Source organism: Dipodomys ordii, unplaced genomic scaffold (genome assembly GCF_000151885.1).
Source record: "Dipodomys ordii isolate 6190 unplaced genomic scaffold, Dord_2.0 Scaffold15, whole genome shotgun sequence".
In the NCBI taxonomy this organism is placed as follows: domain Eukaryota; kingdom Metazoa; phylum Chordata; class Mammalia; order Rodentia; family Heteromyidae; genus Dipodomys; species Dipodomys ordii.
Window position 1 is genome coordinate 8,305,763 of NW_012267231.1, and position 27,811 is coordinate 8,333,573.

A 27,811-nucleotide genomic window follows, 5' to 3' on the forward strand; every position below is an offset into this window, starting at 1 on the left:
TTCCTCTTCATTTACCTAAGGCAGCCTACTTTTCTCCTCAACCTTCCACACCTTAAGCTAAAAATAAGATATTGTTGAACTACTTTAGAGAACCAGCCTAAAGGGTTTCCCCCCTCCTTTTTTTAAACTCCTCACTGTAGATAGAGTGCCTTTAGCCTTCGTATTGTAATAGAGTGATCATTCGGTCCTCGGTGTTTGCTGGCTCTCACCCGAGATGGGATCCAGGCCTTCCATCTCCTCCAGCATGGGTCACATAAATCATATGTACCAACCAGTCTCTAACGGCTGTGCCTCATTCAGGTGCCTGTCCTCCCCCCATTTTCGATAAAGCAAAGCTATCATGTTCCTACATTGTTTATTGTGAGTTTTCAAAAGGCTATAGAAGAAATTTTCTCTCCTAGAAGTTCAGAGGCTTTAGAAGTCATTTGTAATCATAACAACAATCACTGAAAGTTTAGATCTGAAGAGGTACACATTAGCCAGTGGTGTCAAACTGCTTGTCACTTTGAGTGACTGGGTAAGTTCTGTGGCCTTCAGTGCAACAATCTCAGAACCCATCTGTTCTAAACTCGCTCTGTTCTGCCTTCCCCCCAAAAGGCTGCTTCCTGTGACTTCATGACGCCTTTGTGAAAATTAGACTTTGCTAGGATGTTACACCACCATTGTCGAAGGAACCCTGAACTCCAGGAAGAACTGCAGATCCAGGCTGCTGTGGCCGCTGGGGATGTCCACACAGTACGGAAGATGCTAGAACAAGGCTATTCTCCAAACGGCCGGGATGCCAATGGCTGGACCCTACTCCACTTCTCTGCAGCAAGAGGAAAGGAAAGATGTGTTCGGGTATTTCTAGAACACGGAGGTGAGTTGACTGCAAGTAATGCCTTTTATTCCCATGGAGAAACTTGGTATCATATTTAAGCTGGGTGCCGGTGGCTCATGGCTGAAATCCTAGCTTCTCTCAGGAGGCTGAGATCTAAGGATTACAGTTTGATGCCAGCGTGGACAGAAAAGTCGGACTCTTAACTCGCCCAGTTAACCAGCATAATGCCAGACCAGAGGCATGGCTCAAGTGACGGCACTTTAGCCATGAGTGAAAAAGCTAAGCAAGAATGTAAGATCTTGAGTGCAAGATTGAGTAATGGCACACTTATATGAATTATGTTTAGTTCAAAATTCTTTGTGCATGTTAATTTTTAATACTTCTGTTAATAGCCCACATATTTGCCTCCCTTTGTGAATATTCTGTGGCCAAAACTTTCATTTTTGTTTAAAATCAAGATTTTTAAAAGATCATTTAGGTGAATGGTCTTTGTCATCTGTGTATATATAATCAGCTAAGTAAGCTCTACTAAACCACCCTCACCAGGGCTTGGGTAGTTACTTTCCTTTCAGAAGCAGAAGTGGTTCTGGTCCCTTAAAACCAGAGCATTACACAAGGCTCCTCTCTGCAGGTGATTGCTCTAGCAGGGGGACCTAGTACAGGTCCCTTTATTGTTTGAATTTCCTTTTTTTTTTTTTTCTTTCAGTTTGGATGGTTTCTCTTTATTATTAGTTTGAGAACTTCTTCCTTGGCCAAACTGTTCATAGTTTCTAGATCCCACAAGAAAATTGATTATCTGAAGTCTATTTTTTGTTTTTTAATAGTATTAGGACTTAACTCAGCCTCATGCTTGCTAGACAGATGCTATCCTACTGAGCCATGCTTCCAGCCCATTTGGGGCTATTTTTGAGATAGGATCTCACTTCCTGCCTGCACCACAACTTGTCTCTTTGTAGACGACCCACCATAACATAGATGACAGATGCCTGCCACCCACCCAGCAGTGGGTTAAGGAGGTGTCAATCTCTCTTGGAATGTTCTTTCATAGGCTAGCCTCAAAGCATAATCCTCCTATCACCAGCCTCCCTTCATAGCTAGCATTAAGGCGTGAGCCATATCACTCATCAATTCTTTGAGTAATGAAGTTAGAAAGTACATTTGGCATTTTATCGTTTTTATCTATGTAGATGATATATACATTTTTTTAAGACCAGGCTGGACTTTGATCCTCATATTTATGCCTCCCATGTAGCTGGTGTGACGGGGACTAGCCCTCACACCCAGGGTCATTGGTTGAGAATGCTTCTTCTCTTCCTTTGCCTTGAACTGCCATCTTTCTCACCTATCCCGCCAGAGAAGCTGGGATTACAGGACCAGCCCGCTGTGGCTGACCCTCCGACTGCCTAAGTTTACACTTTTGAAGCTTAACCAGTCATCCCTAACTAATACTTCTCCCTCCAGTTGACTGTCAGCTTCTTTATTTCCTTCAAGAGGGAGTATATGTATTTTTATCACTCAGAATTACTTTGTCTATTAACGATGGTGTAAGAGTTCCTGGCTGGGGCTCCAGTTCCTCTTGTACCACTGTCAAGCCTGAGTTGCTCCCCAGCAGTGATGTTCCTTCCTTCCCGAGTGTGCTTGCCACAAGACTAGCCAGAATGGCATGTGCTCTGAAGGGCAGAAAAATAGGAGGAGTCCCACAGCTGTCCTGAGGATCATCTGAATTATGTAAAGGTCGGAAGACAAAGGTATGAGTGTGGACTAATTGCACGAGGAGGCTGGCCCTGAGACCTGCAGTGGTCAGTGTCCTGAAGCCCCAAAGCCGGAACTGCATGCCTGGATTAGTCAGTTGCCCCATGAAGCCAGACATTGCTGGCCTGTGCCTTCTTTGTAGTTGCCTTCCATGCCGTGCCCCTTAACACAAGTTCAAGCCTCCATTCTAAAGTTAATGAAGAGGAAATGTTAGTGGAATGCCAGCAAGAAAAAAAAAAATCCTAAGGAAATAATGAAAGGTGGATGTGTCCGAGCCCTTGAAATTCTGACAGTGCTTAGGAAGTTTAAGACCAGGATCAGAGATCACTTTGTGCAGGTACTGGGATTTAAACTCGGGCCATACCCAGTTGCTTACCTTTTTTGCTCACACTTGTTTTTGTTCATACTCGACCACTTGAGCCACGCCTCCATGTCTTGCTTTTTGCTGGTTAAAATGGAGCCAATGTGTCTCAGACTTTCTTTCCAGAGCTGGCTTCAAACCATCATCCTCAGATCTCAGCCTCTTGAGTAGCTAGGATGACAGGTGTGGTCCATGAGGACCAGCTGGGCTCACACTTTTTTTGGGGCGGGGGGGGAGGTCCGGTCATGGGGCCTGAACTCTGGGCCTGGGCACTGTCCCTCAGCTCTTCAGCTCAAGGCTAGCACTCTACCACTTGAGCCACAGCGCCACTTCCAGCCTTTTTTTTTCTGCTTATGTGGTGCTGAGGAATCGAACCCAGGGCCTCATGCATGCAAGGCAAGCGCTCTATGACTGAGCCACCTTCCCAGCCCCTGAGCTCACACTTTTTACACTAGCTAGTCCTGTTGTATTCTGCTTCTACCTGTATGTGTATTTATCACTCATCAAGAAAGCAAATTTAAAAAAAAAACCTCAAATAGAAGATTCAACTAATAATGACATATTCAAATAAATCACAAATAAAGCCTAAACCTCATCTACCCCCCTTAGTCCTTGCTGCCTCCCAATGTCCAGAAGTAACCATGAGCAGAGTTAGGTTTGGTGCTTATATTTGCAAGTCATTTCCTAATATATTTGGGAAAGTCAGGCTGCAATTGTTGAACATTACAATGCATTTTCTTTTATTCCACAGCAGTCTTTTTTTTTTTTTTTAACTCGGTTTGACTTACATAAGGGGGTCTGTTACTGTGATGTGAAAGTAGCCACAGAAAATAAACCATGGATGTGATTATGTTTTGTACAACTTGGATTAAATAGTGGGGGGTTAAAGAAAAAAGCCAGTGGAAGCCACAGTTGTCTTACAGGTCATAGTAAACTCTGTTCTCTTTTTCTCTCCCTCTTCCCCTCCCCTCCCACTGTATCATTCTTCCTCTCCCTATCTTTCCTAAACCCTTCCCTTCCTATCTTTCCTCCTCTCCCTCCCTTTGCTCCCTCTCTTCATTCTTCACTCCCTCGACCCCATTCATTTGTTTCTTTAAATCCTGTTAATTAATTCATGCATACATTCTGTGCGTGCACGCATGCGTGTTTGTGTGTGTGTGTGTGTGTGTGTGTGTGTGTATAAATAGCTTTATTGATAATCATGGGTCTGGGATGAAGCAGAGTGGTAGAACAGAGCCCTAACATGTCTCTAGCCCTAGTTGGGAGCCCTGGTTACCCTGTCCCCACATGCACACACAGAGTAGAATTCATGTACTGTATAGCCAACTCATTTAAAGTGTACAGTTTAATGACTTTTACTCTGTTCATAGAGCTGGCCATTTATCACCACAATGAATTTTAAAAATCGTCATTACTACAGGAAGAAACCTCATTTGTCTTATTAATACATGCACGTAGGATATACCATCCTATGTTTTGCTATTTCCTTGTTTTAGTGTTTGAGAGAGAATGAAATTTTCTCCGGTGATTTGATCTCCTGAGAAGGTCCTTGCATGTAAGCATGTATGAACTCCAGATTTGAGGTAGCATATGTACTGTCGGTGAGGGAGGCCCCTTAGCACCTGCTTTTGTACCCTGCCGATGGCTGCAGCTGGCACACTTGTTGTCACTTGCACAAGTATTCCTTGCAGGTGGGCATAGGTAGTTTTCCATACCTGCTTCCTTTTTAGTATCGTTCGTGCATCTTGACTTCTGTCACCTAATAGCTTAGTTCCCTGTCCCTAGACAACTAGTTGGATTCCACTGTATGGCTGTCATCCTTGGTCCTATTGTTGGGCATTTTAAATTGTTGTTTACAGGCAGTCATAGAGGAAATGTCCTCCACAGATGGTTTTACCTAGGGGAACATTTCTTTCTGGAATTACACACCTAGAAGGTGAATAATACCTTGCCAGGTGAAGAAAAAGAAATGTTTTTCTCTGTACTGATAAATTGTCCTCTGAGGAGGTTGTCATTGCTTCTGTGCTGTGAGCAGGTGGGGTGGGTGCAGTGCCCCCTCCCCCCTCCCCCCCCACCTCTGCTGGTCGCAGACCTCCAGGTGGCCTGCCCCCTCCCCCATGGCACAGACTGGCCTCCGTTATCAACACTGCACAGCAGGGCTTGTAGGTGCTGATGTCTGTCCTTTGGTAGCTTCCAGCCCTGTGGTCACCTAGTGCCTAGTTGCTTCACTTACTGATGCTCTTATTGGGCAGAAGGCTCCTTTTGGGGGTGGGGGCAGTCCTGGGGCTTAAACTCAGGGTCTGGGTACTGTCTGTGAGATTCTTTTCCTCGAGGCTAACACTCTACCACAGCCACTTCCGGCTTCTCTGAGTAGTTTATTGGAGATAAGAGTCTCACATGCCAGAAGCCGGTGGCTTACACTTGTAATCCTAGCTACTTAGGAGACAGATCTGGGGATCTCGGTTCAAAGGCAGCCCGGGCAGGAAAGTCCATGAGACTCTTAGCTCCAATAAAACCCACTAGAAAACCAGAAGTGGTGCTGTGGCTCAAGCGGTAGAGCGCTCGCCTTGAGCTAAAGAGCGCAGGGACAGCGCCCAAGCCCTGAGTTCAAGCCCCACGACCGACCAAAAAAAAAAAAAGAGTCTCACAGACTTTCCTGCCCAGACTGGTTTTCGAACCGCAATCCTCAGATCTCAGCCTCCTGAAGGTTCCCTTTTAATGCAGGCTGTGTGTGTGCTATTTAAGAGCTGCGTCCCTACAGTGTTAGCACTAGCCTCTTGTTTTCTTCTAAAGTGTTCTGCGACCCTTCAGTTTTGTAGATCTGTGCTGAGGAGCTTTTTGGTATAAAACAGGAAATGTACAGGTACGACTTCCCCTCCCTTCCCCCACATAAAATAGCCTAGCCCTCCTCCCTTCTCCATGGCCCTGCACTGCTTGGCTAGATAGAGAATCTTCATGCATATGGGTCTCCGTTTCTGAGTTCTCATTCTGGAATCTTTTTAAAACAACAAAGATATTTTCACTTACCCTGGTGTTAGCATGTTTTACTTGTTCCCTTTATCCTAATAGATAAAGAGACTCGGAGTACTTTTTGCTGGCACCTTATGAACCAGTGTGGGAGCTGACAGGAGCGGAGTTCCCCCTCCCCTGGGCCACATGTAACAAACACTGTGACAGGTCTCTTTGCGGGATGTGGTCCTGGCTTCTGTCTCCAGACCACAGTGTCCAGCAGTGCAACACAGCCCGCTGCCACTGTGGACACTTTTGTCCTTGACCCTAATAGGACCTATTGTTAAGTCTTGTTGATTCTGCCTTGTAACTAACTTTGATGCCATTTCACCAGAGGCCCTGCCCCATTCCTAGGCCAAGAACCCTAGCTCCCCAGCAGGACCATTGGGTTGGTCATCACCGAATCATACTGCCCCCGCTGTCCACCCAGGCCTCTTCCCCGCCAGTCTCCAAATATGTGATCCATTAGAAATGTAAATGGAAACATTTCCCCTTCAGACTCCATTCATGGTTTCTGAGGCTCAGGCTTCAAGCCCTCCATGCAGTGCGCGTGAACCTTCATGGTTGCCACTTTGTCCTGGAGACCCACTCTTGCTCCTAGACTAGACAAGGTCAGAGGCAGTCCCAGAGCCACGACCCTGCTGCCCCTGCCCCTTCTCTCCACAGCACCTGTCACAATCATCAGTGAATCACTCTTGCTTTCTAGCTGATGTCTTTCTCTCTGTAGAGAGACTGTATGAGGATAGAGACAGAAAATGCTACCAGTCATCCACAGACAGGGATAATACTGATCTTTTATAAAACACAGTAATTAAAAGCCAGTGCTGGCGGCTCATACCTGTAATCCTACCTACTTAGGAGACAGAACTCTGAGGATTACAGTTAGAAGCCAGCACAGGTCTGTGAGACTCTTTATTTCCAACTAACGACCAAAGGACAGAAGTAGAGATGTGGTTCAAGTGGTAGAGCACCACCCTTGAGCGAAGAAGCCAAGAGAGAATGGGAGGCCAGTGTACCAGTGTACACACACATATAACAAATCAATCCTAGCTATTGAGGAGGCTGAAATTTGAGGATTACAGTTCGAAGCCAGCCCAGGCAGGGAAATCTGTGAGACGCTTACCTCCAGTAAAGTGCCAGAAATGGAGCTGTGGCTCAAGTGGTAGAGCACTAGCCTTGAGTAAAAGAAGCTCATAGACAGCACCAGGAAAATAAAAATATCACCAAATGGGGGAAATGAAAGAAAGGACTCATAAGAAGTGGGAGCTCACCTCCCCTCCCTACCCCATGCCTTTCCAAGTTTGCATGTTTGTATGAATGAGAACTTGCAGATGGAGATGGTCATTTGGTTCACTGTAAATCACTGAGTACCTAATAATGTATGCCTGGCCCTGGGGTGAGCGCTGTGATACAAGGATAAACAAACCTGGTGCTAGCCTTCTGGCATTTCGTGGTCCAATTGCTGATTGGCTTATTTCTTGAGCATGTAATATACCCAGATTCTTCACATCAACTCTGTGTGGGTAGTAAGTTTTCATTTTTGCATTAAAAAAAATGAGGCACAGAACAGTAAATAATTTACTCTAAGTGGTTTACCTGGATAACAGTGGAGCGGGGGTTCAAACCATTGTCTTAACCATGCTTATATTGTCTGTAACGAAGAGAACCAGTCCATTCCAGCAGAACAAGTTAAGTACCATGAAAAACGCTGCCTTCTGGAGGGAGTGATGGGGTGGGAGAGGGGAAGGATTTCTAGAGAAAGCAAGTTTTTAGTGGGGTTCTTCAGCGACGTAAGACAAGGGAAGCTGGAAAGATGGAGGCACAGCACATTGTAAGCACATGGGATATAATAATATAGGAGGTTGAAGGAGAGAACAAGGGAAAAACAGTTTAATATGTTCAGTGGTACATGCCTGTAATCCCAGCCCTTGGGAAGCTGAAACAGGAGGATTGGATGTTTGAGACCAGCTTGGGCTGTACATAGTGAATTCAAGGCCAGCCTTGAACTGGTCTACGTACTTGAGACCTTGTCTTAAGTGGGGTGGGGGATTGTATCGAGTATGACAGGACATAGCCAACGATCTGTTGCAGGGGTCACTGATGAGCTGGGGGAGGAATGAAGAAGCAGATTTGTGTTCTAGAAAGTTCCTGGCTACCACATGTGAATGGACCAGAAGGACAAGCGCAGGCGGCTGGTAGAAAAGAGTTACCATTTATTGCAGTGGGAAACGTGAGCAGCGAAGCAGGGGAAGGTCAGCCAGGTGGAGCTCAGGAGTCAGGCATAGGTGTTTAACACAGGCTGTTCACACAACTAGAAATGGTTTACCCAAACTCTACTAAAGGCTCGGATGTGTATCACTTTTATACTGGGACACCCACGTAGTACAACTAAGCTGATGAATGGCCAAGCAGAGCTAGCACAAGTTGGAGCTCCCGGGGTCCCATGGGTGTCTTGGCTGCATGAGGGGACTGCAGGAGAGGCCCAAAGTTGAGATGGAGAACGATTATTGTCAGTATTCCAAATGCAGCGGGTGGGGCTCATGCTCAGTCTACACATGTGCTGTCATAGCACAGGCCATTGAAGTGTCAGTGAAATCAGAGAAATTCAGTCCTTAGTCACATGGGCCACTGTGTTGGTTTTTTATTGAGCATTTCATAGTCCAATTGCTGATAGGCTTATTTCTTGGGGGGAGGGGCGGAGCTTGAACTCTGGGCCTGGGCACTGTCCCTCAGCTCAAGGCTAATGCTCTACCACTTGAGCCACAGCACCACTTCTGGTTTTCTGGTGGTTTATTGGAGATGAGTCTCACGGCCTTTCCTGCCCCGGCTGGCTTTGAACTGTGATCCTCAGATCTCAGCCTTCTGAGTAGCTAGGGTTACAGACAGGAGCAACCAGTGTCCAGCTTCCTGTGTTTTTGTTTTTAATAATTTTACTTTTTTTGTGTGTTTATATGGTACCAGGGAATGGAACTCAAGGCCTCATGCGTGCTAGATAAGCACTCTACTGTTTGAGCCGCTGTTTGAGCGGCAGCCAAATGTGACTTGTGGATTGGACAGCAGAGGTACAGACCTGCCTGCCCTGAGGAGTTAAGGGACATTTTGTTGCCTTTTTTTTTTTAACATCTTGCTTCAAAACAGGGGAAACAGAGGGTTTTGTAATATTTAAAACTTGCAACATAAATGGCTGCCTGGGAACTTTCCCTGGTTTTCTGAGGAGGAATCTGTTACAAGGGGTTAGAATTACAAGAGGCCTATTGTAGTGTATCTTCATTTTCCAATTCTGAACCTTTCAAAAAAAAATCCCAAAATGATATTGAGGATTTCAAGAAAATCACACACACACACACACACACACAACTTTTGGGACACTGATTCATCTTTGGACCCAGCACTTCTGGAAATTGGCCTGAAGAGGGCGTCGGATTGGGGCTGTGGGAGGCCAGGGTAGAGCTGATCCCCAGAAGAACCTGAGAAGCGCAGCTCAGCCCCCTCCCCCAGCAAAGAGGTAAAATCCCCTTGGTGAACAACAGGAAAATAAGAGGTAAGGGAAACATCCAGAGGTCCGCAGGGAAATGGTGAGAGCTGGTTTTAGGGGGTTTTGTTTTTTTAATGAAAGGGTTTATAGTTGATAGTCCCTAAGGTGGTGACGCATAGTGTACACACTGGTGGGAATCAGGGAAGGCACTCTGGAAGTACGTATTAGAGCCTTAAGCATAGTAGCTACATCAGTCCTACTCATGTCAATTTAGCTAAATCAACAAATGAAATTCTACTAATTTATTCCCAGGACATAATGTTAAAAGCTTGTCGATCCTACCTATAATCATAGTTACTCAGCAGGCTAAGATCTGAGGATCTTAGTTTAAAACCAGCCCCAGGAAGTAGTGTTGTGGCTCAAGGGGTAGAACGCTCACCTTGAGCTGACGAGCTGAGGGACAGTGCCTGAGCCCAGAGTTTAAACCCCACGACCCGACAAAAAACAACAATAAAACCAGCCCCAGAGGGAAAGTCCATGAGACTCTTTTTATCTTCAACTACCCACTAAAAAGAAACAGAAGCCAAAGTAGAACTGAGGCCCAGTGGTAGAGTGCCAGCCTTGAGCAGGAAAGGTAAGGGACAGGCCCTAAGTTCAAGCCCTAGTACACACACACACACACACACATTACCCTTAAATACAATGTAAAACCGAGGAGTTCCGTGCCCAAGTACAGAGAGGGTTCAGTGATTGGACCATGAGCACAACAGACAATTTCTGTAGAAAACATGTAAAAGGAAAGCAGTGTCATCGTAGTTGATGGTCGTGTACTAGTGAACGCTTAACCTGTCCATGTTTTTTAATTCTTTTATTTTTTAATATATTTTATTGTAAAGATACTATATAGAGGGGTTACAGTTTACATGAGAAAGGTAATGAGTATATTTCCTATCGAGTATTGTTACCCCCTTCTGTCGGTGGTTTTGTGAAAAACATAAAGGTATTTTTGAGGTTTATTTCATCTCCTACAAGACAATGGTATAAAATTATTTTTGAACTATTTATTATGGAGCTTAGAGTACAGAAGGGTGGCAGTAATAGCACAGACGAAAGGAAAGAGAATGGAATTAGAATGGAACAATTCTGTATTCTCAAATGAAACCCACAAGCAAAAGTAAGAATGAAATAATGAGGAAAACTGTCATCTATATAATTAAATCTGGCCACACAATACAGGAAATTGATAGAGCAAAGAAAAGGCAAAATCTGGTTTTTGACAAGCTCAAGAAAAGACTAAGTCTCCAGCTAGATTGATGGGGAAAATGGGAAAAGACAACCATCTTGAAGAAAGGAAAAAGAGACACTAGCACAGATCGTATAGACAGCAAAAAAAACGGAACATGATGAGCACCTGGGTGCAGTTTAGAAGACTGACTCTGAAAGACACCAGCTTTCTAAAACCTAAGGGAAAAATAGAACAATTGATTAGTCATGTATTGATTTAGGAAATTTAGCTCATAATTAAAACTTGCCCTGAAGAAAGTTTTAGGCCCAGTTGAATTCTCTTGTTTAAGTATTAAAGGAACAAATAGCAGTTCTGTAGCTGGAGAAAGGAGCTGCCTTCCCTACTGTACAGATTTGCATTGCTTTAAGAGGAAGCCAAAGGCATGGGAAGAAAGGAAAACTTGAGGACAGGAGATCATGTGCCAGTCCATTCCATCCAGAATGGATATGGTTCTATGGTCAGATAATAACCCAAATTCCGGGTTTAACACTCAGAATAATTCACCACATCAACAGAATAAACCTAAGAAATGAGCGATCATTTCCGTAGATGCACAAGTATCCATGAGCACTAAGCACTCCAAATGGGTTTTCTACAAAGGCATCAGGGTAATTCTTTGGGGGAAGAATCATTTTAATGTGCTAAAACAAGTAGATATCTACAAAGTGATGAACTTTGACATTACATACATCATTACCCAAAAGTTAGGAGTAGACTGCTGACCTAAGTGGAAGAGTTTAAACTACAAAATGTATGGAAGAAAACAGACACCTTTGTGACATTTTTGTTGGACAGTTTTCTTAAAACGGGACACAAAAACCATTAAAAGGAAAACAGTATGATTAAGTCAAGATTAAAAATGTGATTCAAATAGAATAAAAATGTGCCAGGTGCTGATAGCTCACACTTAAAATCCTAGCTGTTCAAGAGGCTGAGATTTGAGGATCATTGTTTGAAGCCAGCCTGGGCAGGAAAGACCTCCAATTAACCACCAAAAACAAAAACCAAAACCAGGAAGTAGAGCTGTCATTCAAGTGGTAGAGCACTAGCCTTGAGGGGGAAAAAAAAAAAAGTTGAGACAGCATCTAGGCCATGAGTCCAAGACCTAGGACTTAGCACATATCCTCCTCCCCAAAGCATTTAAAACAAAAACATCAGAGTATTTTAAAAACATAGAAAGGGATGGCATCAATAAAGGTGCATTGTATCCATAAACTGACCATTGTATAACCAAAGAATAAAATAGAGTAAAAAAACATGTTTCGAGAGGGTTTGTATGCAGATCCTATAAAGAAGTCTTTTCAGTTCTCATAAAAAATGTCTCATTTTCATAAAAGTGGATCAGTGAATGACATGAATAGTAAATTCACAAAACACAACCCCAGCTATCACAAGTTACCTGAGGATTGTATTGTAAGAGCTCAACAAACCATTAGCTACTTTTAAAATTGGTAAAATTTAAAGTATGGTACTCCTCCTATATTGCTGATGGGGAAATAAAATAACCTAGCCACTGAGAAACTATTGGGGTTAGTTTCTTTCAAAGTTATATGCACATTGAGTATGTGACCTAGAAGCTCTGCTGGGTATTTGCCCTGGTGAACTGAAAAAACATTCAGATATGAATGTACAGAGTAACACCATTCAAATATACAAGTTGGAAATCATGCACAATCACTTGTTTACTGATGGGAGAGAAAAATCAATATCAAAATCCAATGCTCTGTATTGCATGACATTCCAAAGTAGCCATGTCTTCACCAATGGGAAGGAATGTGTTGTCGATCCCCAGTGGACTGATGGCAGTAACTCCATGCTTGGAGAAGTTAGTCAAACACAAGGGTTTACATACAATTCCTTTTGTGTGAAGTTCTAGAAAAGGTCAACCTTATTCTTGTGGATAGTGGTTTGCTTGGGTCCCAGTGTCTGGGCAGGAAATTTATTATAAAGAGGCTTGAAGAGAATTTGGGGCTGAAATGTTCTGTGGTGTTACTGTGGTTGCGGTAATGGGACTGTATCTGTAAGTTCTCAGCCCACCAAACAGCTTAAAATGACTGCGATTTCTTACACCTCAGTAAAACTTGTGGAAAAGAAGAATCATTCCTGTCATAGGAGTGTCACTTTGTTCCCATATAAATATGCATTACAGTCTTTTATTTAGTTGACAAAATAAGTTGGAAGTTAAATGAAGTATTCAAGGATGGCTTTTTGGTAAAGGGACATTTTGAGCAGACAGCTGAAGTCAAGTAATTCAGTTAAAGAAGTTGATTGCATATGCTCTAACCATGTCTTACTGAACTTGGTACTTCATAGTTTCTGTGGCTGTTACAAAGGAGATCTCTTTCTGATTGCCTTGGCTAATACTAATCGTAAAATCATGGTTTTTTTCCCCCCATCTTCCTATGTCTTATAATCTCACTTTATCATTAATTTCCTGAGGACAAGGACTATTGCTACCTACCACATGTCCCTTCTTTCCGGACTTTATTCTCGGGTTAATTTATTTGAATGATTTTCACCAAGACCAACCAGATGGTCACTGTGTGTGTTAGTCTGTCCTTCCTTAGCTTAGTGTGGCACCAAAGTGTAAGCAGAACTAAGGAAGGCCTTCAGAGGAAGCCAACGATGCTAGTGCCATTAAGAGCAAGTTCCAGGCTGCAGGTGAGTGGGCTGGCACCCCCAAGGTGGGACAGCCATGACGGTATTCATAGTCACTCAGATACGGAAAGACTGGCTGGGAGTAGATTAGACATGATGCTTTGGCAAGATTAATGATTGTATTAAATGAGTGAGGGGGAGCTTTTCTCTTTCCCACCTGTCTCCCCTTGGTCTGCTTTAGGAAAAGTGAGGTCTATGAAACCATTTAGAGCATTTTGAGAGCTGGGCATGGGCTGTTAGAAGTGTAACCTACCTGGTCATGTTTATGCTGCTCCAGTAGGTGGCAGCAAAGCCACCTTTAAAACAAAAGTTACATGAGGGGAAAAGAAAGTTACTTGGCAAATAAGTCCCTGAGAGGGTGCCTTATTTTCCCTATGAACAGATAAAAGCAGTGTCGCCACTGTATTTCAACAGATCCTAAATGTCTTGAGAAACTAAAATGATAAATTGTACCTAAAAAAATGTTACTTTTTAAGAAAAAATAGAAGTTTTGTTAGCAACTCCTGACCTAGAATCTTCACCCTCTACAGTGTGATGAATATTTTGACATACCATTTTCTGCCTCATAAGCTTCTCTAAGAGAATCCAGCTGTTACACAGTATATTCTAGCACGAAATGGCTACCTCGCCTAAACTTGGAGGAGTTTTGTGCATGTGGGAAAACACCGGTGATTTTTTTCTCTTGCATAAACGATTGAGGGTGGCAACTTTTCTAAGAAGAGAGCATTCTTAATCCTAGTAGTCAGGTGTGGCAAGTCAGTTTCTCCCTGGACTGCTGGCTTTCCAGAAGAGGCGGTGCAGTGGGAAAGGTGTGGTTCTGTCCCATCCTCCCCTGCATTGGGGAATGCCAGCCATGGGAGCTGCAGAAAACTCACCTTTGGCACAACAGCGAGTCTGGAACAGATGACAGAGATGTGTGGATGAGAGGAATCTCATCACTGATAAGTTCTTGTCCTCCTTCCCCTCTTTGGAAATCAGTTGATTTTTTAAAAATTTTATTATAAAGGCGATTTACAGAGGGCTTACCGTTGCATAAGTCAGGTAATGAGTACGTTTCTTTTTGGATAAAGTCACTCCTTCACACTCTCCCAGTTTAGAAGAGATTTTTTTTAACTCTTTAAAAAATAATGTTCATCTGGTGCTGAGGTTTCTCTCAGTTTTTCACATGATGTGCTGTTTAAGTCTCTTAAACTCAAGACCACATAAAAATGAGAGAGTTCAGAGTCATTTTTAATCTTACGAGAACATGATTTATCACAATCATTTACCATATATCTCGCATGCTTTGGAATTTAACAGACCACAGAAAACCTTCCTCTATTTTTCTTAAACCTAAAACAAACACAGTCTGCCAAACCATAGTACATCCGTAATTCAGAGGAGCAGATGGTGCGGCACACATGCTTCTGTTTAAGACCAAGAAGGAGTACAAGAGAAAAATAAAACAAAAGATTCAAAACCAAAAAGAAACATGCAGTCGCACAGAGCCGAGGCTTATTTGAGTAGCCAGAGGCACTGGACAAATTGAGAGCTGGGGAGAGGTGGTGGTCCAAACTCTGTGTTAGGTATGTTATCTTTCTTAAACACTGGGTCAGTCTTTTCCCCTGCTTTCACTCAGACTCGATCATTTTCTGTACAGAAACTTGCTTTCCTTTGGAACTGGACTCAGGGTAAACTGAGGGTACATGGGCGTTTCTTACACTTGATCCCTTTACCCTTTTTTTTTTTTTTTCCACGCGAGAACTAGCTAAAATGTTGGGTTCCCTGGCAGAGCACGTGGTTTTGTCTGAGCGTCCCCTAACACTTGCGCATTGGTTTTGACTGCAGCTGACCCCACAGTGAAGGACCTGATTGGAGGCTTCACCGCTCTTCATTACGCAGCCATGCATGGCCGGGCCAGGATCGCGCGCCTGATGTTGGAGTCAGAATATAGGAGTGACATTATTAATGCAAAAAGCAACGATGGCTGGACTCCCCTCCACGTGGCTGCCCACTACGGTAGGGACTCGTTTGTCCGGCTCCTCCTGGAGTTCAAGGCCGAGGTTGACCCACTCAGCGATAAAGGTACCACCCCCCTTCAGCTCGCCATCATCCGTGAGAGGTCAAGCTGTGTGAAAATCCTCCTGGACCACAATGCCAACATTGACATTCAGAATGGTTTCCTGCTGCGATACGCCGTCATCAAAAGCAACCATTCTTACTGCCGGATGTTCCTTCAGAGAGGAGCAGACACAAACTTGGGGCGCCTAGAGGATGGGCAGACTCCTCTGCACTTGTCCGCCCTGCGGGACGATGTTCTATGTGCACGGATGTTGTATAACTATGGCGCAGACACGAACACAAGGAACTATGAAGGTCAGACCCCACTGGCTGTTTCAATAAGTATTTCGGGAAGTAGTCGGCCGTGTTTGGATTTCTTACAAGAAGTCACAAGTATGTAATAATGATTATTCCTATTACCTTTTTTTAAAAAAAATTTTTTTCAACTTAGGAGGAACTTAAGGTGTTTTTATAACATAAGATGACAAGACATTAGTCATTCCTGTAAGTCCCTGCTGGTAAGTAATGCCTCATTTATCAAGAAAAGAAAAGGCCTTTGAAAAAGTTCTAAATCCAGATGTGTTACTGAGTGGAGTGGGGAAGAAGGTAAGGGGTGGGGGAGGAAAGGGGTAAAGACGAAAGGGAGAATTTTCAGAATGAGTGAAGATCCATGCTGGCCCAAGGCCATTTTACTGTTGGTCAAAAGAATGGCCATTCTAGGCTTTGTAGAATTCAGAAATTGGAATTACCAGGAGAGTGCTGGGTATTAGATGCCTTAGCTATGAGAATGTTCTAGAAGTGTGTCAGTATGCTCTTGTAGGGGCCCTGGAGACCCTGGTAGGGTCCACAAGGTCCAGATTCTTTCCTACCAGGACCAAAGGGGTGTTTGCCTTTCTCACTGGGATTACATTTCCTCTGATGGTCTGCAGGCTATGGAGAGAAACTGCTGGCAGGTGAGCCTGAATCCAGCCAGGGGGCCAACTTTCTTCTCCCCAGGCAACTCTTAAAAAGAAAGGAACAAAGGAACAGATATATGTGTGTGTGTACATATGTTGTATATATTATAATAAGCTTGCTGCTTTAGCTTTCTTTCACACAGTGTCCTCAGTCTAGATCTTCGGATTATTTTTGTTCTGTTTTGTTTTAGAGGTAGTTCTTCCTATGTAACCCAAGCTGACCTCCCAACTCCCGATCCTCCTGCCTCAGCCTCCTGAGGCAGTGTCACACATCACCTGCACCCAGCTAGCTAGGTCTCCAGTGTCACACATCACCTGCACCCAGCTAGCTAGGTCTCCAGTGTCACATATCACCTACACCCAGCTAGCTAGGTCTCCACTGCTCTTAGGGCAGAGAATAAGCTAGCTGGTTGGGTTTGTGTCTCAGGCCCTGACAAGAATGAGCAGAAGCAGTGATTGTGTTCTAGAAGATGACACACAAAGATTGGAATCAACCACAAGTAGGCTTTGGTGTGGTGGGTTCGGTTTTCATCTCTGCTCTGAGGAAGTAAATGGTTCACATTTCTACAAAAAAACTTTTAAGTAGATTGGAGTTGAGTTGTATAAACTATTTCACAAGAGACTTAATCCGTCAAGTACTTAAGCTGGTTGATTTCTAGAACATCAGTCACAGATGTATAAAAATAATATTTTATAAATATCATAGTAACCAGAAATATGTTTTTATTTAGATTTTAGCAATAGGTATCATGGGTTTGGCTGTTTTTTTTTATGTAGTTTGCAGAAACAAAATCTTGAAAACAAGACTTCAAACCTTTTAAAAAAAACAACATCAGCAACTTTAGGGTTAGAAGTTTATCAGTTGTAGAAAGAGGACTTGCCTAAATAAATACTTAAAGAAAATTTAAAGATGAAAAATTTTAAATAATTTAAACTTCACCAATAGCTAAATAAAAATGTAAAAATAAGAACTGATGAAAGTCTCTTGAAAGAAAGCGAAACAGACTGGTCTTGCCTGAGATCAAGCCAGTGCAGCAACAGCTGTGCTGTGCGAGCAGTTGGCCACACAATCAGTCTCATCATCAATTGTCCTGACCTGCTGTGCACCTTTCCAGTGCTTCTTGGATTGTTCTGTGGGGTAGTTTGCTGACAGTGTCCTATAACATAATGTAACACTCTGTGATTCTTTTTTTAATTGTGGACTTACTAGGGTTTGAACCCAAAGGCTTGCCTGAAGGGTTCTGTACCACTTTTGAGCTATACCTCCAGCATAAGCTTACTTTTTTATTCTTCTAGTAACTGAGTCTTTAACTGTAGAGTCTGGGCACTGTCCCTGAGCCTTTTCACTCAAGGCTAGCACTCTACCACTTGAGCCATAACTCCAGTTCTGGGTGGGGGGGGGGGGGGGGGGGAATTGGAGAGGAGAGGGGGGGAGGAGGTGGGGTTTGCAGTTAATTGGAGATGAGAGTCTGATAGACTTTCCTGCCTCAGCTGGCTTCAATCTGGGATCCTCAGATCTCAGCCTCCTGGGTAGCTAGCGAGGATTACAAGTATGAGCCACTGGCTCCTGCCTGGTTTTGATTATTGATTTCCCCAGACATCAATAGTATAGTCTTACTAGAGTGCCCTTTTATAAACAAAAAGCACACAGTTTTAAGTCCAATTACACCAGACTGTAGGGTTATTTGACAGGTTATTTCATGCACATTTGTAGTATTTGCTGTTTATTTTTAATTTTGTGCTGGTTCTGGGGCTTGAACTCAGGGCTTGGGTATGGTCCATGAGCTTTTTTGCTCAAGCTTTTCCACTTGAGCCACAGCTCTACTTCTGGCTTTTTGGTGGCTTCTTGGAGGTAAGAGTGTCATGGACTTTCCTGTCCAGGCTGGCTTCAAACTGTGATCCTCAGATCTCAGCCTCCTGAGTAGCTAACGATTACAGGTGTGAGCCACCAGGGCCTGGCTCCTTTTGTAATATTTTCACTCTTCTGTCTCTAATGTCAGCATCTAGAGATTTCTTGTCATTTGATAGTAAGCCATGTATGGTTTTGTTTGGCACAACCCAAATGTTAAGATCTAAGAAATCATTTGCCTATGGAAAAATTGGAGCCAGTGGACAAATGTCAAAGTCTAATACTCTATAAATTTGGACTCGAAGAGAATACCATGATTTCTGTTTTTAAGGGGAGCTAGAAATTGCCTTTGGTCCTACGTCCTATGAAGTAAGGGTAAGGTTTGTTTAAAGTACTTTTATACAAAGTCCCAGAGAAGGGAATCAGAGGCAAGAGCAAAGGAGCAAAGTGTGTTCCTGGTAGGATTTTACTGTGGGAAGCTGAGATAAAACAAAGGGAGGTGTTGTTGACACCAGATGTGGAACATTCCAGATGTTGACCTTTGATGGCAAGGGTCTCGCGTAACAGTCCAGCGTGGAGAGCAGCCCAGAGTGGGCTTAAACCTTCTTTCTTGGCACTCTGGCTGCCTTCGGCAGTCTCCCCTTGCCCAAAGCCATCTCCGGGCCGCCTCGATCTCATGCCATTCACTTTGGCTGTCCTGAAATGTTTTGTCTTTATTTTTGTGAATCCAAACATTTTTATCCAAATAAATAAATTTATCCTATCATAAAAAAAGAATGGCGCTGACATCAAAGGGAGGGTGGTTAGGAGATTTAAATTTTGTTTTTAATTTTGCTGCTAGCCCTCATTTTGGCATTTTTTCCTAACACAGACCCTTCAAAAGCTGATTTCCTGTTTTATACCAGCCCAATTATTAGTAATGATTGGCTGCTTTTGCAAAACGGGAAATCTGACAACCCTTTGAACTGTGAGGTAATTTCCATTGCAGTTCATGAGCCTGAAGACTTCTTTTTCCTGCATCCCCCAAATTATACTTTCTAGGGGAGATGTTCCCTACGTTGCCCATGTTATAATCCCATGGACCAAGTGGCTGTTGCTTTACAGGGCAAGACCTAATTTCCTGAAATGCTAGTGTGTGCATTTGTACTGATTCTTCCGCAGTCTTTCCCTGGTGCTTTCTGTGCCTTCTCCTATCCCCTCTCCCTTTTTTTCTTGCCCTTTTAATCTCTGGGACAGTGTTCTATGGAATAGTAGAAAGCACATGCTAAATGCTTGAGTGATCTATTAAGCCCAAGTGGTGGCACAAGTCTGTAGTTCTTCTACCCTGGAGGTTGAGACAGGCGGATGACGGTTTGGAGGCCAGTCTGGGCTATATAACAAGATTTAGTCTTACAAAACAAAAAACAAAGCCAGGTATCAGTGGCTCATACCTGTCATCCTAGCTGCTTAAGAGGCTGAGATCTCTGAGGATCGCAATTTGAAAGCCAGCTCAGACGGGAAAGTCTATGAGACTCTTAGCTCCAATGAACCACCAAAAAGAAAAAAGAAAAACAGAATTAGTGCTGTGATTCAAGTGGTAGGGCAGTAACCTTGAATAGCAACAAGAAAAAACTCAAGGACACCACCCAGGCCCTGAGTTCAAACCCCAGGACTGAAAAGCAAAAGAAATAAGGATACCTTTGAGGAATACTCCTACACTGCCATTCCTGGGGAAAGAATTCTGAGCTCATCTGCTAATAGTACTTAAAATAATTTGGTCCTTCCTTATTCCTCCTGTATTTTTTTTTGTCCTGCTGTTAATTCAACAGTGCTAGCATAAAACAGGACAAATAGTTACATCTATGTAAATGGAGAAACTATCATTCCAACCTTCACTGCATCACTGAACAGTTTTTTGTTTTTTTGTGGGTTTTTTGAGTTGGTCATGGGGCTTGAACTCTGGGCTTGGGCGCTGTCCCTTAGCTCTTTGGCTCAAGGTGAGCGCTCTACCACTTGAGCCACAGTGCCACTTCTGGTTTTCTGAGTGGTTTATTGGAGACAAGAGTCTCACGGACTTTCCTGCCCTAGCTGGCTTTGAACCAGGATCCTCAGAGATCTCAGCCTTCTGAGTAGCTAGGATTACAGGCGTGAGCCACTGGCACCCAGCACACTGAACAGTTTTTATGCTGTTAAACAGTCTCTGCCCGGTTGTTTTCTTGTAATGAGTGACAGAATATAGTGTCCATCCATGGGTCTGGACTGTTTTCCTGATCCTGGATGACCAGGCCCTCCGTAGCTGTCAGGCAGTGTTTTCCCTGCTGTCATAATGGAAAATCACAGTTCTTCCCTGAGGCAGGAGGCTCTCTGCTTTTCTGGTAACAGAAAGTAAACATCCATACAACTGCTTGGCAATTAATATTTTGAAACATTCTTGCATGACTCCATTCTCAGTACTGTACCAGAATTAACTTTATTTCGTGCTTGAGAAACCTTTGAGGTGGGTGCTGGTTTTATGAGGAAACCAAGGCAGGAGGCTCAGTATGTCAGCCAAGATCATACAGATTATAAGGAGTAGGGCTAGGGCCAGAAGCCAAACCCAGGCAGTCTGGCTCCAGGGGTGATGATTATTAATCACTATGATATATCTATCATTAAAGATAATTCTTCAGACAGTTGCTACAGAGGGACAAGAAATCTTTGAAAGATCCCATACCCCCCCCCAAATATTTAAAGAGGACCACAGCGCCCTTGAGCCAAGCATTCCGGTGTATTTCAGGCCCCCAGTATCCACTGAGAAAAGCATTCCAGTAGTTAGACCTGGACAGTACTGACTGAGCACCCAGCCAGGACTAACTACCCAGGCATCTGGTGAGCCATGTTGCAGAGGGAGAAGCCAGCTCTAGAAAACACTGCACGGAGCCTAGATGTAAAATACATAAAAGAATCTTCTATCGTTTTAAACCACTAAATTACAGAAGTCAGGAAATACTAACAGCCGGGGAATCGGTTATGTCATGATGGGAATCATTACCATCCTTACCAGTCCTTGATCTTACACGAGTCTTCTCCACTCACGAAATGGTAAGGGACCATGGATACCAAGCAGTAGGCACCAGGACTGGGAGATATTTTGGTTTCGTTTGGAGAAGAACAGAGGCCACTAAGCAAGACCTTTCAGAAGATTTCCACCAGTACATAACCTTTCGTTTCCTCCTTGTAACCTTAGCTCAGCAAATTCTGATAATTTTATTTTTCAACCACTTAGTTGACAATATGTTTTCATTTAAACATGCCTAGGTACTTAATATATGTCAACTTAGCCTCATCTGGTTTCTCTGGTGGTTCATTTTGTTAAAATTATAGTTGAAAAGAACCTGCCTTCTATTAGGAAAATCAAATTCTTTAACCCCCACTCCCCCAAGGAAAGAAGAAGAAAAAGAATCACATCTAATTCATATAAACCTGCCATTTATTAGGAAAATCAGATTCTTGGGAAAAAACTTATTCTTAAGGTGATGCACAGAGGGGCTCATTTTATGTCAGGTAAGGGCTGCATTTCCTTTTGGAATTTTCTTTTGGGCAACATCACCCCATTTGTTCACTGTCTCCCAAGAAAATCAGATTCTTAATCACATCTCATTGCTATCCTAGTTTGGATTTGCTGATTAAATTCTGTAAGCATGTACTGAATGATGACTATGGTAAATCCTAAAGTAGTATTCCACGAATAGTGATGGAGAATAATTTAAAACGCAGTGCATTGGTGGTTTGATACTCTTAAGCTTAAGTCTTCAGTGGCTCAATTAATACTTGTTGAGGGCTTAAGTCAGACGACTGGTTTATGTGGGACAAGGGAGTCAGACAGGACCCGCCCTCGTGGACCATGTCACGTGGAGGAAGAAGCCCTGAATATGTAAATGTAGCATCTCCCAATACGTAACTGCAGAGACTAAGGAAAGGCACTCTGGGCTCTGTGATGGCGAACCTGAGGTGGCCTTCTAGAATTGAGAACCAGCAAGAGTCCTAAGAAGGACGACACTCAGCCTGTGGCCTTGAGTGCCTCAGGGGCCCCTTATATCTTTTAGGGTACCTGTGAAGAGTCCTAGTGATTTCCTTAGTCCTGCTAAGACATGATGTGTCTGTTTCTCATTGCTTTTCTCCTGAGGGTTAAGTGGACTTTTTTAGCACTGAGTTGATGTGATTTGTTCACCAGACTAAATGCATAAACACCTGAGAAATTTCAGCTATCTTTCGGCCAGACATTAGGAAGCACTGCAGAAATGTGAAAAGGATCTCATTCCTCTCACCAGATTTTTTTCTTTGGGGGGGGAGGGCTGGTTTTGTAGAAAACTTATTTTTTAGACTAGTGTGTTCATTTAACAAGCAATGAATTTATTCCTGAAACTACTTTGAAATGAGTTTGATTTTTTTTGTTTTAATTTCATTTATGATCATTATTCAGAGATGCAGCCCACATCCAGCTTCCTTTAATTCCTCAATCTTTTTTTTTTTTTAAGCATGAAGAGATTGTAAGACCAAAATGTTGTGGAAAGCCACTGAAATCTGGCATCTGGTTAACTTAGTTATTACTTCAGCTCTCGGAGAGTGTCAGTAAAATGAGGGTGCTGATCAAAGTACTTCCCTCATAAATTGATTAAAGGAGAGAGAGTATGTCAAGAGCTTAGAACAGTGCATTGCACAGAGGACACAATGAATCAGTTTTATTATTATTATTATTATCGCCACTTAATAAAATAGCACACCATATGTAACTCCAAATATTCAAGCATTACTGAATTTTGCTTGTGGTTTGTGGTCACTGCATTGTTCTGATCTATAAAGCAGGGCATTTGAAAGGAGATGTAAGTTTTTTTTGTTTTGTTTTTCCTCTTTTTATTTATTTTGTAACTATCCTTTAGTAGTTACACAAAGAGGTTTCAATTCAGCATGTCAGTTGATGAGTTACAGGGCTTCTTAATGTCACCCTTTCCATTCTTTCCTCCATCTCCTCCAACTTCATTCCTCCTCTCAGTTCTCCAAGTTCCATTTCCACATATAAGGACATTGAATACTAGGATTACAGTAGAATTTTGACAATTTTTCATTGAGGTTTAGTGGGGTTTAATGGTCAGTGGAAGTGGATACACAGTACTACAACTTCAGACTAACTTGGGGTTCCTTGTAAAACTCCCCCTGTAGCCCCTTGCCACCCCTGGCCCCAAGCCCCCCTAAGATTCTTCTCTGTCCGAGCTGACAGTGAACAGGTAGGCAGATGCTGTTGGCAAAACCCCAAGATAATGGTTAAGCGTCAACACTTCAGTGTCTTCCAACAGAAAGGGCTCATGGTCAAGAGAGTCTCATTCATCCACATTGTTCAAGTGGAGAAACAGAGGCCCAGAGAACTCATTTTCTCAGGGAAGCTAACGTCATTATTAGACGCCTCAAGACAAGGACCAGCACTCTCTCAGTTTGTAGTGGGAAGAATGCAGGCTTGAAACGGGACGAGCCAGTTCTAGTCGCAGGCTGACTCCCAGTGAAGTAAGCAGCTCTTCCCACAGCTTCAGAGCCCACTTTCAATACTGCGTCTTAATACCGTCAGCACCTTCAGAGCTTATCTTAAATCTGATGCTTTGTAACTTTTTCTTCTTTTCTTTTTTTCCCCTGTCTTTCTAGGACAGCCCAGAAACTTACAGGACCTGTGTCGAATTAAAATTCGACAATGTATAGGCCTTCAAAACCTGAAGCTACTTGACGAACTGCCCATCGCCAAGGTCATGAAGGACTACTTAAAACACAAATTTGATGATATCTGACAGGCCACAACTGTGAGCAAGATGAGGAGTTCATGTTCCAGATACTTAAAAGGCGCTTTTTTTTTTTTTTTTTTTTTGCCTTGCACAAAGTATATCCTATGCAATTTCTGATTTGCTATGAAATCAGAAAGCAGGTATACACATCGGGGGGCGGGGGGAGTCTATTCAGCTCGTTGGTTTTCCTCGGAGAAGGGGATTTTTATATATATATATATATATACATACATACATATCTATATATATAAACATACCACATGCTTGAAGGTCTTAATTTGGTTTCTTGGTCCAAGTTTATGAGGTCCAAGCTTTCTATACAATATTGCATTTAGGAAAATTGTGTTTTGTTTCGTTTTGATTTCTTTCTTCCTAAGTGATGTTAGGTTTGGAGTGGAGAATTTTATCCTTACACATTTATGGTTTTATTTGTGAGTGCGGTACTAAAAGCCAGCAGAACACTTACCAAGGTTTGCTGTCGATTTTAGGGGGTGTGGGGGGAGGGATGGGGGTTGGGTTCCCAGGTTACATACTAAAAACACCCCAAGAAAAGTTTTTAAAAGTCATGGCAGTCACTTTATTCATTCTGAATCGAGGACAGATTGGCTATTTCAAACTTCTTTATTTTTGGTCTCTCTAATGTAGTTTTCCAATGACAGAAACCCAGTACCTCGGCTTTTCCTGTTGGTGTGCTCTTGTTTTTTAATTTATTATTATTATTTTTTTAACTGTAAGACACTACTCTGAGACATGGTGTTGTGACTTTCTGTCTCTGGTTGAATTGTACTTTTGAAAGAAATTAATGGGAAAGAAAATAACTTTATAAAGCCAGTGTACTTTGTTTTTTTTGTTTTGTTTTGTTTTTTTCAATCACCCAGTGCAATACACTTCCTTCCGCTGTCTCCTGTTCATGTTTTTCTCTGGCACTTCCTCATTCCCCACCGGCCCGGCACAGCGGGGCCAGCACTTTGGTGCCCTGACAGAACCCAGACTGTGTCCTTACAACGACCGTTTTAAACCTTGTCTTTTATTTCCCTTTGAATAGCATATTCTGGTGGTTGAATGGACCCTAAAAATAGCCCAGGCTATTTGTTAAACCATTTGGCTTTAATGGTTAAATCATTTGAAGTGGTTTCTTGGTGTTTTTATTTCCTTCTTCCTGGTAATATATACATATATACATAGATTCTATTAAGGGTAAAATCTCTAATGGTGCACATTTCTTAAAGTCTGGCTGATTCCTAATACGCTAACTAAATAGTCTCTGTCTGTTTTACAGTTAGGTTCAGTGGAGCTCTCGAGGACAGTTATTTGATTTGGGGGCTGATTGGGTGGGTGCATGCAGTGTAGACATGGCCAGGCTAGAGCTTCGGTAAGCAGAGGAGAAGGTTCTAGGATATGGGCTCCATGCTTTAGTCACCATTTGGTTCCTTTCACAGTTCTTGATGTCCCCACATTATCTTTCGGGCTGGGGAAAACTTCCAAACAGTCACATGCCATCGATTTATCTGCTATCCAAAGTTTACAAGGCCTAGGAAGGGCTCCTCCTTTTCTTGTCTGAATTGCTAGCTATCAGTCATAAAGTGCAAAAGCTCTTCCGGCTACGAGCGGCCCACAGCGGGGCGGAGCCTGCTCCGTGCTGCCTGGTCCCATCCAGCAGAACCATTCTCCTGGCTGTACAGCTCAAACCTGGCATCAGGATTGCGCCCATCTGCTTGTACCCAGGCACCATGTGTGTTGCCGAACAGGCCGGGAGTTATTTGGAGAATGATAGATGTGTTCCTATCGATTTGGGTCAGCAGTTTTTTTTTGCAAAGGTGTCCATTTTGTCAGACCCCCAAACCGTAGCTGGAGCTGGATGGGTAGGAATGGGTGGTCTGACCTGTTCCTAATGGCTGTCTTCTAGAGAGAGCCCCTTAGTTCATTAGAACAAGACCCAGGCCAGAGCTTAGACACATTGGCAGCGTTAGGGACCATGGGATGGCCAGAATGGACTTGTTAACAAGCCCAGGAAGACAGGAAGCAGGATGGTGCCTAGGGGCGCACTCTGAGCACTGATTTAATCAATGGACCATTTGTCCAGGCCTTCTTTCCACAAATGCCAATAAGTGTTACTGATTTATTCAGCTACTATATTATATAATGATACTCTCTCCCCAGCCATTCAGAGGTTTCCAAACAAAGTTAGCCACTGAGTTTTGAGTCAGCTCTTAAAGTAAAAAGATCCGATCAAGGTAAATTCTTGGTTCTATATTGCTGCTGTGACTTCAGAAAAAAAAAAAATTATGAGAGCTCTTCCTAAAATTGAAAATTCTATTTAATGAAGAAGTGTATAATTTCATTATTTATTGTTCTGAGGTTTGATTTATCTGAAAGCTTAAAAAGAGTGTTTATGTTTGCTGTGAATAAAATTCCAATCATACTGTATTTAACAACAGCGGAAATGTCGTACAGTTGGTAATGGTGGGGCATTCACACAGGTGATCTGGCAGGTTGACACTTGAACTTGAATTTGATTGGCAAAGACACATTCTGTTCTGGTCACATGAGTGGTATGAGCAACTATTTTAAGGAAATTAACCAATTGGGTTTTTCAGAATTTTGAACACAGTGTTCATTCATCCCGTTATCAAATCTTGCTGCCAACTCTTCAGTGTTTCTTTGGAAATTTCTTAAGTCTAGCACTAAATTTTTATAAAACTGTACACCAAAGACACCAGCTCATAGAAGATTATGATCATTAACAAACTCCAAACCTCATCTTTTGCAAACAAAGGGGTTTATTTCTTTTGTAAATATTTGTTTATAAATGTATAGCAGAGTAAGTGTTGTGGGTTGTTTTTTTTTAGACTATTTAATTCCATATTTCTAAACAACTTAGGACAGAATAACCCATGCTCTGTAGTTTGGAGTACTTGCTCATTCTGCTCTTTTTTTTTAGTTCATTATCAGTCATGTTTGGAACAGCATTTCAGTGAATTCTAGCAAATTCTGTGTACACCTGGCACATGAAGGAGGCTAATAGCATGGCTTTTGTCACCAGTTTCAAACCCCGAGAAATAGACACAAGTGTGGAGCTTAATGGCCAGAGTGGACCCTACGAGATTGAAATTTTAAACTTCCCTGCAGAATTGCTCATTAGCCTAAGATGTGATTGGAATACGGCTGTCTGCCTTCAAATTTAGCTTTCACCTAATGCCCCGTGTGTTATATCATAATCTTATTTTGTTCTGCCTTTGTAATGTATGTTTTGCTTTGGGTCAATTTGAATTAAAAAAAAGACACTTTGAATCTGATTTTTAAAATGTCTTGGAATCGTATTTTCTTTCTAGTCTGCCTTATTACTTCCAACTGCCTGATGAAAAAAGAAATCTTAGCAGTTACTAGCATTTGGATCACTAAGAACTGGCAAAGAATGCAGTGCAGCAAACAGTACTACCCTGCATTGGCAAAAGCCAATTTGGTTTATTTGGGGTCATGGTGGTCCTGGGGTTTGAACTCTTGAGATTTTGTACTCCCTAAGCAGGTGATCTTACCTAACTCAGCCACACTCTGGTCCTGATTTTAAAATGCTGGCTAGTTTTTCAGGTGCACAGTCTCATTTCCTGCCCTGGTATAGTCCTGGGCATAGCAGGTTCGTGTTAGGCTTCCCATTTAGGTAAGAGAATACGTGTTCATGACATCATCCACCTCTATGTTGAGAGGTCTCACAAACTTTTCTGTCCTGGGATTGGTCTCAAACCACAATCCTCCCAAACTTAGCCTCCTGAGTAGCTAGGATCACATGCCTCACGCCTGGAGATCCAGCATGGAACCATCT

General features: G+C 42.8%; 1 protein-coding gene across 1 annotated transcript in view; it reads left to right on the top strand.

The window, feature by feature from the left end:
* The window catches only part of Asb7 (ankyrin repeat and SOCS box containing 7), a 33,691-nt gene extending 9,547 nt beyond the window's left edge, over positions 1–24,144 (top strand). The window contains exons 4-6 of the mRNA XM_013012015.1: positions 598–859; positions 15,188–15,793; positions 23,858–24,144. Of these exons, the coding sequence (XP_012867469.1) occupies positions 649–859; positions 15,188–15,793; positions 23,858–23,997 (957 nt within the window). The 5' untranslated portion in view covers positions 598–648 and the 3' untranslated portion in view covers positions 23,998–24,144. The remainder of the gene's footprint in view (positions 1–597; positions 860–15,187; positions 15,794–23,857) is intronic.
* Positions 24,145–27,811: the final 3,667 nt, after the last annotated feature.